Raw genomic sequence first — 18,525 nt, 5'->3', positions numbered from 1 at the left:
TTTTAAAATTTCTGGGTAGTATTCCATAGTACAGATGTAAGACCACAACTTATTTATGTATTCTACTACAGAGCATTTGAGTTGTTCTGTCCAGCAGCTATTATAAATAAAGCCACTATGAGCACTGGCATACAAGTGTTTCTGTGGACATATCTGTTTATTTATTTTGGGTAAGTACCTAGCAGTGCTAAGCCATGGAGAGTTCTAGTAACTTTGTGTTTAATTTCTAGGTCATGACATGCATTTTTGGCTTATTACATCCTAATACAAAGTGGATTTTTTCATTCTCCTGATATTCCAAGAATCTAATAATTCTTGAAATTTATTTATCCTTCTCAATTATTTTGAATGTTCTCATACATTTTATCTCTACAAATAACAAAGTCAACACGTGACAATGTCTTGTACAGAAATTATCCATTTATATTATTCATTATATATTTTTCATATGTTCTTCTTCTTGAATTTCTGTTCCATCATTTTGTTCTTGCCTGAAGAAATCCTTTAAACTTTTTTTAAAGCAGGTCTGTTAGAAAGGAATATCCCTTAGTCTTTTTCTGAAAATGCCTTTACCTTATCTTCATTTTTTGAAGGTTTTTTTTTTTTGCTAGACTAAAATTCTAGGCCAGGTAGTGTAGAAGCACAGATGTTACAAATGATCTTTATCTTCCACCAGACAGGATTTCTCCCTTTTACCCCATTAGGAAATATGGGTCAGTGACAATCAATTCAATCTAATCATAAAATGTGTTTGATCAAATATATATTAGTGGGATTCAGTAAAACTCTGATATGTTCCTGTTCCTACATGCTGGAAGTCATAGGTGTCCTCAGCTCTGGAAGTTAAGACAATTTGACCTTTACAAGTTTTCAGTTTTGCTCTTTAGCCTCCTACTTCATTCAGCTTCAAAACCTGGCAAATGTCTTGAAGGGGAAACCAGCCATGTGTTTTAAGTAGAATTCCTCCCTGGCAGCACTGTACAATTTACAGATTACAATCTGCCACTTAGAAGTTTTTGGGCTAGTTCCAATATTTCTTGTGTAGCCACAAAACTATGAAAATATTCAAAGATGTCATGATAGCACCATGCAACTGCTGAAAAGAAAAAAAAAAGACTGCTGATTTATCTGTCCCCAAGATCAGTTCTTTGCCTGGACCAAGGCTGATCCATATACCCTACAAACCTGAAAGAAACAAAGGTGGCAATTATCAGGTCACTTTGGAACAATTCTCCCTTTTTGTCATTTTAATTCATTTAGTCCTTATGTTGGTAGGTCTCTAATGTCTCTAAAATGTTGTTTTTGTCGTTTTCTTTTTCTTTTTGGTTCTAGGGATTAAACACAGGGGCACACACATCCTAAGAGCCCCCTCTACCTCTGAGCTATACCCCTAGTCTTATTAGGTAATAAGGATGAGTGGCTAATCAACCCAATCCAATCAGAAAATGTTCCTTTGTAATGTATCTAATTTTATCTAGTGGAAGAGTAGGCCTATGGCAACCTATTTCATTGCAAGATTACATGAAAGTCATATTTACAGTGCAATTTTAACTTGCACTTAAAATAAAAAACCCTGTATACATACCATATTTTCTTTATCCATTCATCCTCCAACCAACACCACTGGTTCTATTATTTGGCTATTGTGCATTGTGCTGCTATAAACATGGATACAGATGTATCACTACAATGTGCTTACTTCCATTCTTTAGGTCAAATACTGAGAAGCAGTATAGCTGGGTCATACAGTGGTACCCTTCCTAGTCTTTGAGGAATCTCCATACTGATTTCCATAGTGGTTGTACTAATTTACATTCACACCAAGAGTGGATAAGAGTTGCCCCCCATCCCAATCCTCACCAGCATTTAATACTGCATTTCATTGTATTCTTGATGCTTGCCATTCTAACTAGACTGAGAGAATCTCAGTGTAGTTTTGATTTGCGTTTCCCTGATGGCTAAAGATGCTGAACATTTTTTTTCATTCAACAGTCATTTGTACTTCTTTTGAGAAATGTCTGTTTAATTTATTTGCCCATTTATTGACTGGGTTATTTTTTAATGTTGAGTTGGTTGAGCTCTTTATAATTCTGGATATTAGTTCTCTGTTGGAGGAAAAGCTGACATATTTTCTTCCCATCGTCCAGCTGTTTCTTCACTCTGTTGTTTTCTTTGCTGTGAAGCTTTATATTTTGATGTCATCCCATTTATTAATTCATTATCTTATTTCCTGAACTTTAGGAGTCTTATTCAGAAAGCATTTGCATGTATATCAAAGTATTTCCCCTATTTCTTTCTTCTAGCAGGTGCAGAGTTTCTGGTCTAATATTTAGGCCTTTAGTCCACTGAGTTGACTTTGTGCAGGGTGATGGTTAGGGGCAAGTTTCATTCTTCTACATATGAATTTCTAGTTTTCCCAGCACCACTTGCTAAAGAGACTTTCTTTTCTCCAATGTATGTTTTTGGCACCTTTGTCAAAAACCAGATGACTACAGTTGTGTGGGTTTGTCTCTGTGTCTTCAATTTTATTCCACTGGTCTACCTGTCTTTTTTTTTTATACCAGTACCCAGAATCTCCAGGCTATAGCAAAGGCAGGCTATAGCAGAGGAAAGCCTATAAACTATGAATGCCCATTCTACTAAAAAAAGAGATATTTCAAATAACTTAATGATGCGTCTTAAGGTCCTAGAAAAGAAAGATCAAATCAATCCTAAAAAAGTGGAAGGAAAGAAATACTAATGATTTGAGCTAAAATTAATGAAACAGAAACTAAATGAACACTACTGAAGATAAAAAAGAGTTGATTCTTTGAAAAAATAAAAAGATTGTGAAACCCCTATCCAAACCAACTAAAAGAAAGAGAAAGAAGATCAAAATTAATAATAAAAGGGTGATGAAAATGTGAATATTTCAATTGAAATCCAGAAAATCATTAGGGAATATATTTAATACTTATATGGGAAAATTTCTAGACAAATAAGACCTAACAAAAATGAACCAAGAGACAGATAACAACCCAACAAAGAAAAGTCTAGGACACAGATAAATTTTGCCAGATTTTTAAAGAAAAATTAGTATCAATATTCCTCAAATTATTCCAATTATTGAATGAGAAGGAATGCTTCCAAACTCATTCTATGAAGTCTGTATCAACCTTATAACAAGACCATTTAAAGATACTTGAAGGAAAGAAAACTACAGACCTATATCACCAATGAGCGCAGATGTAAAAATCTTCAATAAAATACTAGTAAACAGAATTCAACCACAAATAAAAAAAACATAATAGCCAGGCACAGGGGCGCATGCCTATAATCCTAGCAGCTGGAGAGGCAGAGACAGAAAGATCACAAATTCAAAGCCAGCCTCAGCAATAGCAAGGGGCTAAAAAGCTCAGTGAGACTCTGTCTCTAAATAAAATATATAATAGGGTTGGGGATGTGGCTCAGTAGCTGAGTGCCCCTGAGTTCAATCCACAGTACCTCACTCCCCCCCCCAAAAAAAAGAACTGTAGGACAGGCACCTGGCATGCTGGTGCATGCCAGTAATCCTAGCGGCTCAGGAGGCTGAGGCAGGAGGATCACAAGTTCAAAGCCAGCCTCAGCAACTTAGAGAGGCACTAAGCAACTCAGCAAGACTCTATGGCGGAATGACCCTGAGTTCAATCGCTAATACCCACACCCTCCAAAAAAGATAATACAACCTGATTATGTTGGTTTCCTCCCAGAGATTCAACATATGTAACTAAATAATGTAATACAAGACATAAATAGAACCAAGGATAAAAATCACATGATCATCTCAATAGATGAAGAAAAAGCTTTCAACAAAATTCAACACACTCCTGTCATTAAAAAGAACCCTGAGGGGGCTGGGGATGTGGCTCAAGCGGTAGCGTGCTTAGAATCACACCTATAACTTTAAAAAAGATATATAGCCAGGTCCTACTCTTGATTCTCCAGTTCAGATCCAGGGCAAGTCTAGGCATATATGTGTGTCCTTTTGTGTATAAACATACAGTCTCTCAACTCCAGTGATTCTGCCCCAGCTTTGTAGGAATCATTAATAAATTAATCACCAAATTTAACTGACCATATTTTATTCATTTAAAAATATTACACTAATATTAGTTAAGCACTTATTATATGCAAAGCACTATGCTACATGGAATAAAAAGGTGATAAAGACTGAAATTGGGCTCCACCCAAAAGAAAGATTGCAGATATTATGGTTTGGATGTGAGGTGTCCCCCAAAATCTCACGTGTGAGAAAATGTACGGTTTGAAGGAAAAATGATTGGGCTATAGCCTTAACCAAATCAGTGAATTAAGCCCCCCTTATGGGATTAACTGAATGGTAACTGGAAGCAGGTGGGGTGTAGCTGGAAGTAGTTCATTGGGGGGTGTGGCTATGGGATATATATTTTGTATCTGGCAAGTGAAGACCTCTCTCTCTCTCTGCTTACTGATCATCATATGAGCTATGTCCCTCTGGCATACTCTTCTGCCATAATGGAGCTGGCTGTATATTGTCTGAGACCTCTGAAACAGTGAGTCCTTAAACCTTTTCTCCTCTACAATTGTGCTGGTTGGATCTTTTAGTCACAATGGGAAAAAAGCTGACTAAAACAGCAGGGTGTTTTTTTAGTAAAAGCCATGATTTCAAATTGTTTTAATTATAATACCTACTTAAAAAGTTAGCTTCTAAATTATGACTGCTAGAAAAAATAAAATATACTATGAAACTATACCAGGCAGAACTTTAGTTGGTATTGGAGGATCAGAGGTTTCCAAGAGGAAGTGAATTAAGAGCTGAGATATGAAAGATGAATGGATATAAAACCAAGTTTATGGGAAAAGAGGAGCAGAAAGAGCAATAGCTGCAGGTAATGGGAACAGCACATGCAGTGTTTTTGGGTAAAAAATGTGCTTAAATAACTGATGGCATGCCAGAACTCACAGGAACAGAGAATATAATTCTAGCTAGGTTCATGAAGTAGGCAAGATACTTACCTTGTATGTCACACATGGAATTTGACCTTCATTCTAAAAGTAATGGAAAGCTATTAAATGAACACAGAAACAACAGAAAGATGACAATGGCTTTTCAGTAGCAGATGACCAGGTTTGTGTTTTGACAAAAACAACTACAACTGCCACTTGAAGAACAGGACTGGAAGGAAACAAGAGGAAAAACATGGAGATATTTGGGGAGCTGCTGAAATAGTCAAGAAGTAGTGATAGAATAAAGTAGAGAGGTAACAAGAAGATGAATTCGATAAAAAATTAAAAGCTATTTAAGACAGATTGGCTGTTTTCTTTCTTCCCACACAGCCCTTATTTTCTAGTTCTTAAAGCTAATGCAATAAGAAAATAGAAAGGAAATCAGGAGAGTCTACTATTGGGACCAGTAGGAAGGGAAAGGGAAAGGAAAAGGAGAGGAACTGGGAAATGAAATTGAACAAATTATGTTTTGTACATTTATAAATATGTAGGTATGAATCCCACTAATATGTGTAATTACAGTGTCCCAATAAAAAAATATTTTAAAAAATATGAAATGAAGGGGCTGGGTTGTAGCTCAGCAGTAGAACACTCAGCTAGCCTGTGCGAGGTGCTGGGTTCAATCCTCAGCACCACATAAAAATAAATTAACTAAATAAAGGCATAAAAAAACCTAAAATGGATAAGTATTGTATTCATTTTCCTAAGGATGTTGTAAAAAAAATATCAAAACTCAGTGGCTTAAACAACAGTGATTTATTTTTTCATGGTTCTGGAGGTTACACATCCAAAATCAAGATATTGGTAAGTCAAGGCTCTATCTGAAACCTGTAAGAAGATCCTTCCTTGCTTCTTCCTAGCTTCTGGTGACTTTAAAGTGATCTTTACCATTCCTTGGCCTGCAGTTGTATAATTCCAATCCTTGTCTTCATTTATTCTCCCAGTGTGCCTTCGTATTCACATGATCATCTTCTTATAAGGATAATGATCATAGATTAGGGGATCCCCTACTCCAGTATGACCTCATCCCAAGCACATCTGCAATGTGAATATGACCAAGCAAGGTCATATTCTGAGGTACTGAGGGATTAAGGCCTCAACATACTTTGGAGGGCAAGGAGAGAAACACAATTCAACCTATATACAAATGCTCACATAAAATATTTCAGTGGCAGTAAACAGTAAAATGTGAAGTCTTCCTTTCCTTCTCCAGGCCTAAGCCAATCAATACAGAATAATCAAGTTGCCAAAGGCATATTTATTTTCTTATATAATATCATTTAAAGAAAAATAGATTGAGCTTTTTACTACTTGGACATGAGATTGTTCTTTAGGATAAGCTCTTTCCCTCTGAAAGGAGTGTTGTGCAGATATTTATCCTGGAAATGCACAATCCCTTTGTATCATGTGGGGAGCCAACCTTAGAATGAGGCTAAAAAATTCCAGAAACCTTGCTGAATCAAAATGACTCAAGTTTGAACATTTCCCATTATAATAATAATTACATCACCTTCACATATAAATTTATTTTGAGGTGGGTTTTCTTTCAGTGGAAGTCCTAATGGATACCAGGTGTCATTAGGCATTGCACAATCATTGTCTTCCCACTGTTTCTGTGTTCAGAGTAATTTTTTATTTTAGAATTTAAAGAAAACACCCCATTCCATATGATTATTGATAAACAGCATGGAAGAAAACCTAAATGTTAAAATGTCAAAGAAGAGAAATATTAAGCTCATATATACTTTGGTTTTCCTTTCATGCCAAAGATTCTGGAACACAGACAATACAGGACAATACTTTTGTGTAAATTTTGCATAAATGAAAGCACAACAGCAAAGATAAAGTACATTGTATTATTTTTTTGGGGGGGGGGGTACTGGGGATTGAACTCAGGGGCACTCGATCACTGAGCCACATCCCCAGCCACATTTTGTATTTTATTTAGAGACAGGGTCTCACTGAGTTGCTTAGTGCCTCATTTTTGCTGAGGCTGGCTTTGAACTCACAATCCTCCTGTCTCAGCTTCCGGACCTGCTGGGATTACAGGTGTGTGCCACCATGCCTGTCTACCTTGTATTATTAGTCCATTCACAAAACACATCAGATTGTGAAGACTCTTTGGAGTGACTCTATATCTGAAAATACATAAACCTTGACTTTGCTACACACTGCTTATAACCTGGCCTCTCAAAATGTGCTAGTTAGCTTTTCATTGCTGTGAACAAAATACATGACAAGAACAACTTAGAGAAGGAAAAGTTTATTTTGAGCTCTTGGTTTCAGAGGATCAGGTCTATGGTTGGCCAACTCCATTGCTCTGAACCTGGAATGAGGCAGAACATCATGGTGGAAGGGTATGGAAGAGGAAAATTGCTCAGCTCATGGCAGCCAGGAACCAGAGTCAGAAGAACCAGGAACAAGATATATAATATCAAAAAGTACAGTCCTAATGATCTGCTTCCTCCAGCCATGGCCCATCTGCCTACAGTTACCAGCTAGTGATCTATCAAATGCATCAGTCCAATGATTAGGTTAAAGCTCTCATAATCTGATCATTTCACCTCTGAACATTCCTACACTGTCTATCATGAGCTTTTGGGGGACAGATCACACCCAAACCATAACATTCCACCGTTGTCCCCAAAGAGGTCATGTCCATCTCACAAAGCAAAATGCATTTAGTCCATCTCTAAGAGTCATCATAGTCTTAACAGTTCCAGCATTGCCCAAAAGTCAAAGTCAAAAGTCTCATCTGAGTCTCAAAGCAAACTCAACTGTAAGCCCCTGGAAGATTAAAACAAGTTACATATATGCAAAACACAATGACACACAGTAAACTTTCCCATTCCAAAAGTGAGGAAGAGAGGCATAGAAAGAAGGGATAGGACTAAAACAAGTCCTGTAGCACCACATCTAGCATATGTGGCACATGGCAGTGAGATGTGACATGAAATGTCTTGGGATTCTCAGAGCCTATGGTCTTTCTGGTTGCAGCCCACATGGCCTTTATCATAAATTGGCTGTAAGCAGCAAGCAGCTCTCCTCTATAGAAGTTCATGCTAGTGGCATCTCTTAATCTTGGGGGGATGTCAGCTGCAGTCTTGGGTTCCTTTTCACAGCTTCAAGCACTGCCCTCTCAGAGGATGCCTGCAGGGATTCCAACCCTGCTACATATACTTTTCCAGGCTGCTGAGACCTTGCTTCCAAATTTCTGTGGAAGCCTCCATGACCTACTAACTTCACAATAACCTGCATTCCTATAGAACCAGCATCACATGGACAGTGCCAAGATCTTCCCTCAGCTTGAGCAGTAGTAGCCAGGCCCCCTTGGACCACTATTGCAGTGGCCTGAGTGCCTACATGGCTGAGCATGGTGAAAAGGATCTTGAGGAAAAAGTTTCCTGGCCCCCAGTGACCGAGCAGGGTGCCCCTAAGTTCTCTTAAATGAATTTTCACTTTTACACCTTTGAGTCTATGATAGGTGTAATCGTACTGATTCCTGAGATGACCTGAAGATATCTTTCCTACTGTCTCTATGCAAAGTACTTAACTGTTCTTTAGTGGTAGTTATTTCTTCAACAATCACACCTTTCTTGATCCTAATTTCATGCACACTTTTCTGACCAAACTCTCAAGTTGTAAAAACCCTTCTGCCCTGCTTTGTGTTCCTGATTATCATCATAGTTAACCTGGCTAAAAGCTAAGAGCAGTACCCATATCACTGTCTAAATGCTGTGTGGCCTTGAAATTCCTTCCTCCAGATTAATTAGTCCATCATCTTTAAATTCAGGCTCTCAAAAAGTCTCAGGACTTGGAAAGAATATACACAAGTTATTTGCCCAAATGGAACTTGTGCAACCTCTAATTGAACTCCCAAAGTAGTCTTCACTTTCCTCTAAAACTTCATGCCCACAGTCTTTACTGTCAGCATTCCTTTCAGCATTCTAGTCTTCTGCACTCCTACCAGAAATGCCCACTAAGCTCTCTTACGACATTCTAGGGCTTCTTCGGCTTGTATCTCCAAAATTTTCCAAACTCTTCCACAAACCAGTTCAAAGGTTTCTGAACCATCATATTAGCTAAAGCAACAATCCCACTCCTGATATTAATGTATGTGTTAGTCAGACTTTCACTGCTGTGACCAAAATACCAGACAACTTAGAAAAGGAAAAGTGTATTTTCGGCTCAAGGTTTCAGAGGTCTCAGTCCATGAGCAGCAAACCCCATCACTTTGGGCATGAAGTAAGGCAGAACATCATGGCAGAATGGTGTAGAGGAAGAAACCTGCTCAACTCTGACATCCAGGAAGCAGAGAGAGCAAAAGGGGCAGGGACAAGATGTATAATCCACAAGGGCATTCTCCCAGTGATCTCTTTCCTTCAGCCACATATTACCTCCCTAAAGTTACCACCAGTAATCCATTAAAATTATTAATCCATCAAATGGGTCAGTCCACAGATGAGATCACACCTCTAATAATCCAATCATTTTACCTCTGACCATTTCTGCATTGTCTATCATGAGCTTTTGGGCACATGTCATATCAAAACTATGACAAAGAGTATTCTGTGAACCAGCAGCATCAGCATCACCAATAATCCTGTTAGAAATGCAGTCTCAGGTCCCACTCTTGACCTGCTGTATCAAATGCAGAGTTCAACAAGATCTCCAGGTAATATGTTTACACTATTGAAGTCTTAAAAGCACTGGTATATTACACCATCAAGAGAAAGGTGCTGGGGCTGGGATTTTGGCTCAGCAGTAGAGCACTCACCTAGCACATGGGAGGCCCTGGGTTCAATCCTCAGCACCACATAAAAATAAATAAATTAAATAAAGATATTGTGTCCAACTACAACTAAAAAATAAATATAAAAAAGAGAGAGAGAAAGGTGCCACCAACAAGGAAATATCTGTGAAGTCATGGTCCCTAAAATGGTCAAGCTGATTTGCTGGCTATGCATCAGAATTACCTTACAAGCTTTTTTAAGCCAATGCTAACACCGAAGGCACAATTTAAATGGATCAGAGCTTTTGGAGTGGAGCGTAATATCAGAAAACCATTTTGAGAAGCTCTTAGTGGTTCTTAAGTACAGCTGCGACTGTGAATTATTAGTGCAGGACATTGTTCTCAAAGTTGAGGATGCAACAAAATAAGCTGGAACACTTGTTAAAACAGATGGCCAGCCACCATGTCCAGTTTCCAATTTATGTAGTCTGAAATAGGACCCAAGAACATGCATTTCTAACAAGTTCCCAGGTGGTGCTGATGCTATTCTTTCAAGGACCACACTTTGAGAACCATTGATACAAAGAAATAAAACTGACTAAATTGGAAACTTAAAAGACTACTCAGGGACTCTCAAAGGCAGGATAATTCATCAGACTCCACACAATAGAATGGTAGCTACAAAATGAAAAGAACAAGTACTGGGGAGGATACAGAGAAACTGAACTCCTTCTACAATGTTGGAATGTAAAATGGTGTGGAAATTCTAAAAACAGTACAGAGTTCCCTCAATGAACTAAAAATAAAATTCCTATATGATCCAGCAATCTCACTTCTGTGTATATATTAAAAAAAATTGAAAGCAGGATCTCTAAGAGGGATTGGCACACATGTGATTTCTGCAGCATTATTCATGGTAGCCAAGAAGTGGAAGCAACCTAAATGTCAATCTACAGATGAATAAACAAAATGTGATATAAGCACAATTATATGTGTCCTTAAAAAGAAGAAAATCCTGCCAATACTCTAGAACACAGATAAAGCTCAAGGACAGTGTATGCAATAATCCAGGCATAAAAAGACAAATACTATATGATTCTACTCATAGGAATGAGATTCCACTCATCTAAAGTAGACAAAAATCATAGAAACAGGAAGTAGAAAAATGGTTGCCATTGGCTGGTGAAGGAGAAAGAGGGAATTAATGTTTAATACAGAGTTTCAGTTTCACAAGATAAAAAAGTTTTAGAGATCTGCTGCACAACACTGTGAAAATACTTAAGACCATTGAACTCTGTATTTAAAATGGTAAAGATCATGAATTTAATATTGTGATATTTTGCCACAATAAGTAAGTGATTCAATCAATTTAAGAAGTTGCTTTAATATATATATACATATATATTACTTTAATTTTTAGAATAAGATTTCTAAAAGAGATTTGAATACAGTTATTTTATAGGTTCACTGATACAATAAAACTAATTTTTCAATCAAGAAATATTTCAAATGTGAGTACAGGTATAGACTGGGTGTTTAACAAGCATGAAGCCCTTCAGTTGCCAGCACAAAAAAAGCAAGAAAATAGAAAGAGTATGATTTATGATTTGTATGTATTAGACTCCTTTATGCTGTTCAAAGTGCTTTGGTTCTACGTGCATACATTCCTCTCTAGTATTCTCTCTGAATCATGAGGTAAAACATCATTAGACCACCACTTTAATCTCAAAACCACTTCCAATATGAATATCCTCAGATTTTATCAGATCCCCAAGGAATCCTCTCACCCAATTAAGATCCTCTAAGATGGTGTTTCTACTAGGTATAGTTCCCTTTAAAGGTATTCCCTGTAAAACCAAGAATACATGTATCAAATACCTCAAGTTAGCATATATCTCTGTGCCACTGTCTCTCCCATTAAGACTGGGCTTTTTAAGATCCAAGAAGCTTATTTATATTCGTATCTCCAGCTCCTAGATGTGCACAATACTGTATTCAATGAAACTTAAAAACATGAATGAATGACAGATCCCTACATCTCCTTACTTTCATATTTTCAAAGAAGTGAAATGTTTTCTATGGGCAGATCATCTGAAAGGATTAGAGCAGGCAAAGGGTAAAAACAGAAAACAGAATACCTTTTCTTTTCAAGTGTCACAGTACTCATAGAATAAAGATGTAAGTTTTCTAAGCTAGACAGCTCACAATTTTTCCTAGAATTCCAAGCTCCCTACTGTGTTGATGACCAACTAATGGTGAATATTTCAGCAACTCACAAGACCTACATATTTCCCAAGGAGAAGCTATTTAAGGATTATTTAGAGAAGTGACACTTTCATTCAAGAATTCCCCCCAAAATGAACCAGAAATTGTAATACAATAGTTAAGTGCATTTTGTTACAATATGACAGTGTTTTATTACAATCTGATTTTATAAGCAGAATAGCCTAGTGGCGAAAGAGCAGAGGTTCTAAAACTAGAATGGAGGATTTAAATCTTGGCAGTTCCCTTTCTAGCTATGTGATCTTGGGCATATTATTTAACCTGTCTGGGTCTCGGTTTCTTTATCAGGAAACAAGAGTTAGTTAATAGTAAACATCTTAGGGTAGCACAGACAAGTAGAACTTCCTATGACCATGGAAATGTTCTCTGCACTGACCAAATGCTAGCTACATGTAGCTATTGAGCACTTTAAATGTGGTCAGAGCAAATAAGAAACTAAATCTTTACATTTTATTCTATTTTAACTAATTAAAATGTAAATTTGAATAGCCACAAATGAGTAATGACTACTATCCAGAAAAACACAATTTTAAAGTGTTGTTAGGATCATACAAACAAATCATTAGGAAAACATGTTTGCTATATATATCATACAGCATACCGCATTGTAGAAAATTGGTATGCAAGTGTAGGGTACAGTTTTATTCAACTCTTCTTAAATGTTGTGGATAATTCGTTTCCTTACTATTTATGTTTCCTATCTAATTCTTTCCACTTTCAGGTGGCACAGCTTCAGGAAACACCAGACTAGCACACCAAGCCCCACCTGCCCTTCCTAAGACCAATGCATGGACAACATACTTAGGTTTTATTTTTCTGATGATTTTGCCAACTGTAACACATTTGATCCTGGCTTCTTTCAGACTCTATCTTCCACAAACACATGCCAATGTTTTTATTCTTTTTATCAGAATCTTTTAAGTGTTGGAATATATTAATTTCCTGTTTGGATAAATCAAGAGGATTTTATTATTGCACTTGACAAATTACTCAGCCACTCTAAACCCTAAAATATCTCATCAGGCTCACAAAACCACAGGAAAAATTACCATCACCTTGTTTTTACGATGAGATTAGAAAGGAATCAGAAAGGGTTATCTTTCACTCCATGTATATATCTGTTATCTTTGAAAATGCTGTAAGTTCTGAATTAATAATGCTGTATCTCTTGACATAGCAATACTACTCTACTTCCCAAACAGTCCTATGACATCAAATTTGTTTTTCCTAGTAAAGACTCCTTCAAAAGTAACAGTTGATAAAGATTTCTTCCTCTTCCTACTGAAGAGGATGTAGCTAAGAATAAGAGAACAGTTGTCAGAAGAAATGAGAATTTAAAGTAAGAATTCTTCACATATCTAAGAAACAAACTGGACAGATATGGTCCTTATATTTATAATTTTTATTTTAAAATAGGAAATATTAGGCGAGCGTGCTACCACTTGAGCCACATCCCCAGCCCTAAAAAATAAAAAAAAAATAATAAAATAAAATAGGAAATACTGAGAAATAGGTTAAAGAATCAGACATATGCCTTTACCCCAATAAGGAAGGCATAAGAAAACAACTGGAATGGCCTAATACAAAGAAAAAAAAATAAGATAAATTTTAAAAACTTAAAACTTCTATTTCAAGTATACACTGCTATCAAATATATAGTAGTTTGAATTATAAACTTAGAGAAGGGGAAGTGAGTCACTACCCAGAAATCAGGGTAGGCATGCTTTTTAAATGTAAAAGCATTCTGTTTTTGTAGTAAATGGTTTCTGTTGTTGTACTCCATGTGCTTTATTCTCTAAAATTCTTTTCCCAATTTCTAGCAGTTTGAAACAATTTCAGCTGCAAGTAGCAGAAACTCTGATTTCTGTCATGAGGATCTTTTTTTCTGAAGCAATCAGCAATCCAGGGAAAAAGCAGAATTTAGGTTTGATTCAGGGGTACAACAATAAAAATGTTGAGGTCTGGTGTCAAATTCACTCAGAGATTTAATTTCCTTGTGACTCTAACATAACTCTCAAATTTTAAAATTAGAACAACTTACTTCTAGCAAGTGTCTCTTCCTCAACAAAGAACCAAGTCCTTCACTTCAATATGACTAGTCCCAATGGAGTGGTCTTGCACCAGATCAATAATGACTGTCAATGAAAGGTGTTATATTGACAGGCTTAGAATTGGGGTCCACCTCCCCAATTATGCAACCAGTGGGAAAGAAAGTTTCATGAATGAGAGTTCTGGTATTGAAAAAACGAGGAGAAATAAGATGTGCAAGGGGCAATCAACAGAGCATGCTATACTTTTATCTCCTGACTAAATGGTATCCAGCTAAATGTTCGGACTAATTACTAACGGTATGCTTTATTCGCCATAACACCACTTATATTCTGACGTAAGTGGCTATTGCTGTGGGGAAACAGATAATTAAAAATGAAGTTAAGGATGGTAAACCCTCTAGCTGAACCCAGGGCCGCGATGTTTAACTATAATTACATGCCCAGGTACTTTGTCCAACACAGCTGCTCATGAGTATGGCACAGGAAAAAAAAATCTAAAAAGAAGAGACTATGGTTATCTAATGTAATGCCTTTATGAAAGTTCAGCACCCAAACAGGACCTGGCATCCTACTAAACAAAAAGTCAAATTGACAGGATTACTAAAACAGTGTTTAAAAAGTAACTAGACTCAGCACTGCAAAAATATGCATAACAGCAGGTTTTATAGGAGAGCATTATTTTGTTGAGGCAGTAAGCAATTCAAGTAGTAGATATAGAAAATTCAAAAATGGAAAACAGAACAAACCCCTAAAGAATTCAATTAAGTATACTGTTTATGTGTTAACATTCATTCCACTGCACGAGGCTGTCTTTAGAAGTAAAAGCCTAAAGTTCCACAAGATACAGTTATCCAAGAAAGATATTACACTCTTAAATTCTGAGCACAGAAAATAATGTTTTTGCAAAACAAAAAAGGATTCCTCTCAATGTCTAGTACTATCCAGGTGGAAGGGAGGGAGAGAGAAAAAAGGGAAGGAAAGAGGGAGGGAAGAAGGAAGGAAGGAAGGAAAGCTCTACACAGGCTTCTAGCCTAAACAGTTCAATTTTTTATTTTATTGGAGAGAGTAAATAGAGATGTAAACTACATCTTTTCCTTTCTGACACTGGGGAAAAACTTGGTCAATTGTAAATGGTATAAAGAGATGTTATTACAACAATATGATTCACTTGCATATTATTAAATTTCTTAAAGTATCTGCTTTTTTGTTTGTTTTTGTTTTGTGTGTGTGTGTGTGTGTGTGTGTGTGTGTGTGTGTGTGTGCATGTGTGTGATGCTGGGGTTTGAACCCAGGACCTTGTGCATGCAAGGGCAAGTACTCTACCAACTGAGCTATATCCCCAGCCCTTCTGCTGTTATTAAAATAATTCACAACAAGGATACAGGATCAAGGTGTTTTTAGGCATCCCCTTAATTTAACATTTTTTTTCATATTGAGGACAACACTAATAACTATACTTCATGGACTGCTGTGAAGAATTAACCATGTGTATATACAAATTGCATGTGTGTGTATGTATGTGTATTTGTGTGTGTGTTCATCCACATGCATGCTCACATGAGTGTATGTTTCATGGTTACTCTTTGATATAGAGGCTGACAGTCAATAAACTGTACATTACTTGCCCCTTTACTAAGCATAGTTACTGAACTGAATATACATTGGGTTGAACATATTCCTTAGTTAATGGAGTCAGAAGCCAATAGATGATTATTTTGCTGAAAACTATGGAGAGCTCCATTCCTAAAAAAAAAAAATTTGGTTTGAATTTAGCACTATAAATTTGGGAGGAATATATTTTTGAGAGGAACCTCAGATTTGTAAACAGGGTAGAGGTCAATGGGATTTGTTTACAGATGCAAATACAGCTTAATCTTGAAAATGAAAGGGTGTCAACTCCTCAAACTTAGGCTTGTCTACTTTGCAGTTAGTAGGAAAAGCATACTAAAATACAAAACTCACTTGTCAAAAAGGTGTTTGGTGTATGTACATACACTCACATATAGTACTGACTGTTATTTATAAATAAAAATATGTAATGTGCTATTTGTTAGTATCGCAATTTTCTCTACAGATAAACTATCAAAATTAAATACTGTTAAGTATTTGACAGCCTCAATTTTACAATTGGTTACTGTATTTTATACTTGTTTGTTCTTTCAGAACTTGACCTGGTCAGTTTCAAAAGATAACAAATAATACATACTATTTCCAGATTTCTATAATTAATCCTGAATTTATTCCATTTCCATCTGCAGAACATTTGAAATATTTTCCAATGGGATTTCATAGAAATAGGGCTGTAGAGTTCTATCTCAATTGCCAATGGACTTTCAAAAAGAGGTAGTATATTATACGAACAATCATAAAAACCAAGACAAGAAACTAATATCCTATATTCTCCAAAAAACATTTATATCACCAGATCATTAGACACAAGCACTTCTATGGCATAGGGGGAATAAGCACTTCATAGCTTCAAGCATGAGATGCCACTTCCTATAATCATCTGTATTTCTTTCAACTGAGATGGAAACTTGCATCTCACTTAAGGATTTTAGAGTAAAAAGGATCAGGAACATTTCTTCCTGCTCATACCTTTTGGTGTCTTTTCTTTCTCCTGACACTGTTATTAGTCAAAAATTCTTATTTTTCAAAAAAAGAAAAAAGACTAGGTTCAATTTTTATCCCTTTGAAATGTCTCTCAGTGTATCCCTTATAAATCACTTCTTTATTGAGTGAATTTTCACTTATTTCTAAATCTCTCTGTCCCTAAGGAGCACCATATTCTTTAAATTATTTTAGTTGCAATTTTATATTTTACCTTTACCTAGAGTTGGAATTTCAGATGGCTTAAAAGCATTTTCAATTTTATTTTTAATCGTGATCTGTGAGATATACTTAGCCTTTTGAAAGGATGTGCCTTTCAGAAAAATGCCCTACAATTTTTACATTCCTATAGACTTACACAATTTCAGAGCAGCTCTCTAATAAAATTTAAATTAACAAGTGTTTCAAAAATTGGCATTCAGATACTCTGTCATTTAACTTCCTAAAGGAGCTTAATATTTACAGAAACCTGTGAATCCTGACAATCTTGCTTAATTTATTCATTTGAATTTTTTTTACATGCTAGGTTTTACTAAGCAGAATATAAGCAAAGGATTAAATTTTTTAAAAAGATTTAGATAAAAAAATACTACTATATCTGTCTTCACTTCAGTGGTAAATACAGGATTCTTCAATCTCTGCATTATTGACATTTGGGAATGGGTAATTATGTCATGGAGTACTACCCACTAGATGCCCACAGTACATTCTATCTATCCCTAGAAGGTAGAAGAAGTAAGGATGGTGCTAAAATTCCTACTACATGCACAGGACAGCTCCCCAACACAAAGAATTATCCAGCCACAATATCCCTAGTATTAGTTTCTTGTTTTGGTTTTTATGATTGTCCATATGATATGCTACCCTACAACTTCTGACAAACAAACAAACAAACAAAAACATGCCTCCAGACACAGTTAAATGATCCTTGCAATGGAAGGTGGGAGCAGAGGAAGGCAAAATAGCCCCACTTGAAAACTGCCACTCTCTAAGGAATACTATTTTGTGCATCATCAAAACTAAAAGAACTGCAATGAGCCTCAATATTTTTAAAAAGGGGCATATAAAGCATAACCAAAATTGATGGCAGTGAAAACAATTTCAAGTATGATCACACTGAAATTGTGATTATAAACTGGTTAGTTTCTGTGCAGTGAGGTCTGACTGCAACTGAATCTCAACCAATTTTAAAGTCATCTCTCTATAAAGGACACCACTCACTTTTAGGTTCCTTTCCAACATTTTCTTTTCTCGCTGAACTTCTTCTCTGCACAAACGGATTTTTTCCTTCCTGTCCGTTGAAGCAGCCATGACACTACTCTTTCCTGTGTTTGCTTCACACATCTGTACAAAGTTGCTTTCAACCTTAGCTAAAGCAGAAGAAGAAAGAGAACCAAGGGTAACCAGTTCCTTCTCCAAAGTCAATGCCAAATGATCAACTAGGAAATCCTCATTTTCTAATTTTAAATTTTTGAAGGAACAATTTATAGGGAGAACTCTGATGAAATTACGAAGGCACTGGAACAAAACTGTTTGATTCCTAAAATAAAAACCAAATATAATATTACAAAATTTGATGAGCACAAAGTAGTCATATACAGCATAATATAGTAATCAACTGATATTCATTTATATACTATAATGATGTAGAGAACCAAAAAATGCATGCAATCGTTGATAAAAGTCAGACTGCAGCAATCAAATACATATATATATATATATGTACATATATATATATATATATATATAAAATACCAATTCAGTTCATGTTAATAACTGCTTCCTGTTAAATTTCTTTTAAACATTAACATCAGTATATATTTTTTAAAAATTTCACTATGAAGA

General features: G+C 36.1%; 1 protein-coding gene across 2 annotated transcripts in view; it reads right to left on the bottom strand.

Moving 5' to 3' along the window:
* Positions 1-9,033: 9,033 nt before the first annotated feature.
* Fancb (FA complementation group B) overlaps positions 9,034-18,525 on the bottom strand; it is a 33,449-nt gene continuing 23,957 nt past the window's right edge. The window contains exon 9 of one of the 2 annotated variants that reach the window (XM_040289087.2): positions 9,034-18,220. In XM_040289087.2, coding sequence (XP_040145021.1) covers positions 17,809-18,220 — 412 coding nt within the window. In that variant the 3' untranslated portion in view covers positions 9,034-17,808. The remainder of the gene's footprint in view (positions 18,221-18,525) is intronic. The other variant, XM_040289102.2, reaches the window with a different exon arrangement.

This window comes from Ictidomys tridecemlineatus, chromosome X, assembly GCF_052094955.1.
Source record: "Ictidomys tridecemlineatus isolate mIctTri1 chromosome X, mIctTri1.hap1, whole genome shotgun sequence".
Lineage (NCBI taxonomy): Eukaryota > Metazoa > Chordata > Mammalia > Rodentia > Sciuridae > Ictidomys > Ictidomys tridecemlineatus.
This window is presented reverse-complemented; position numbering and strand designations above follow the sequence as displayed.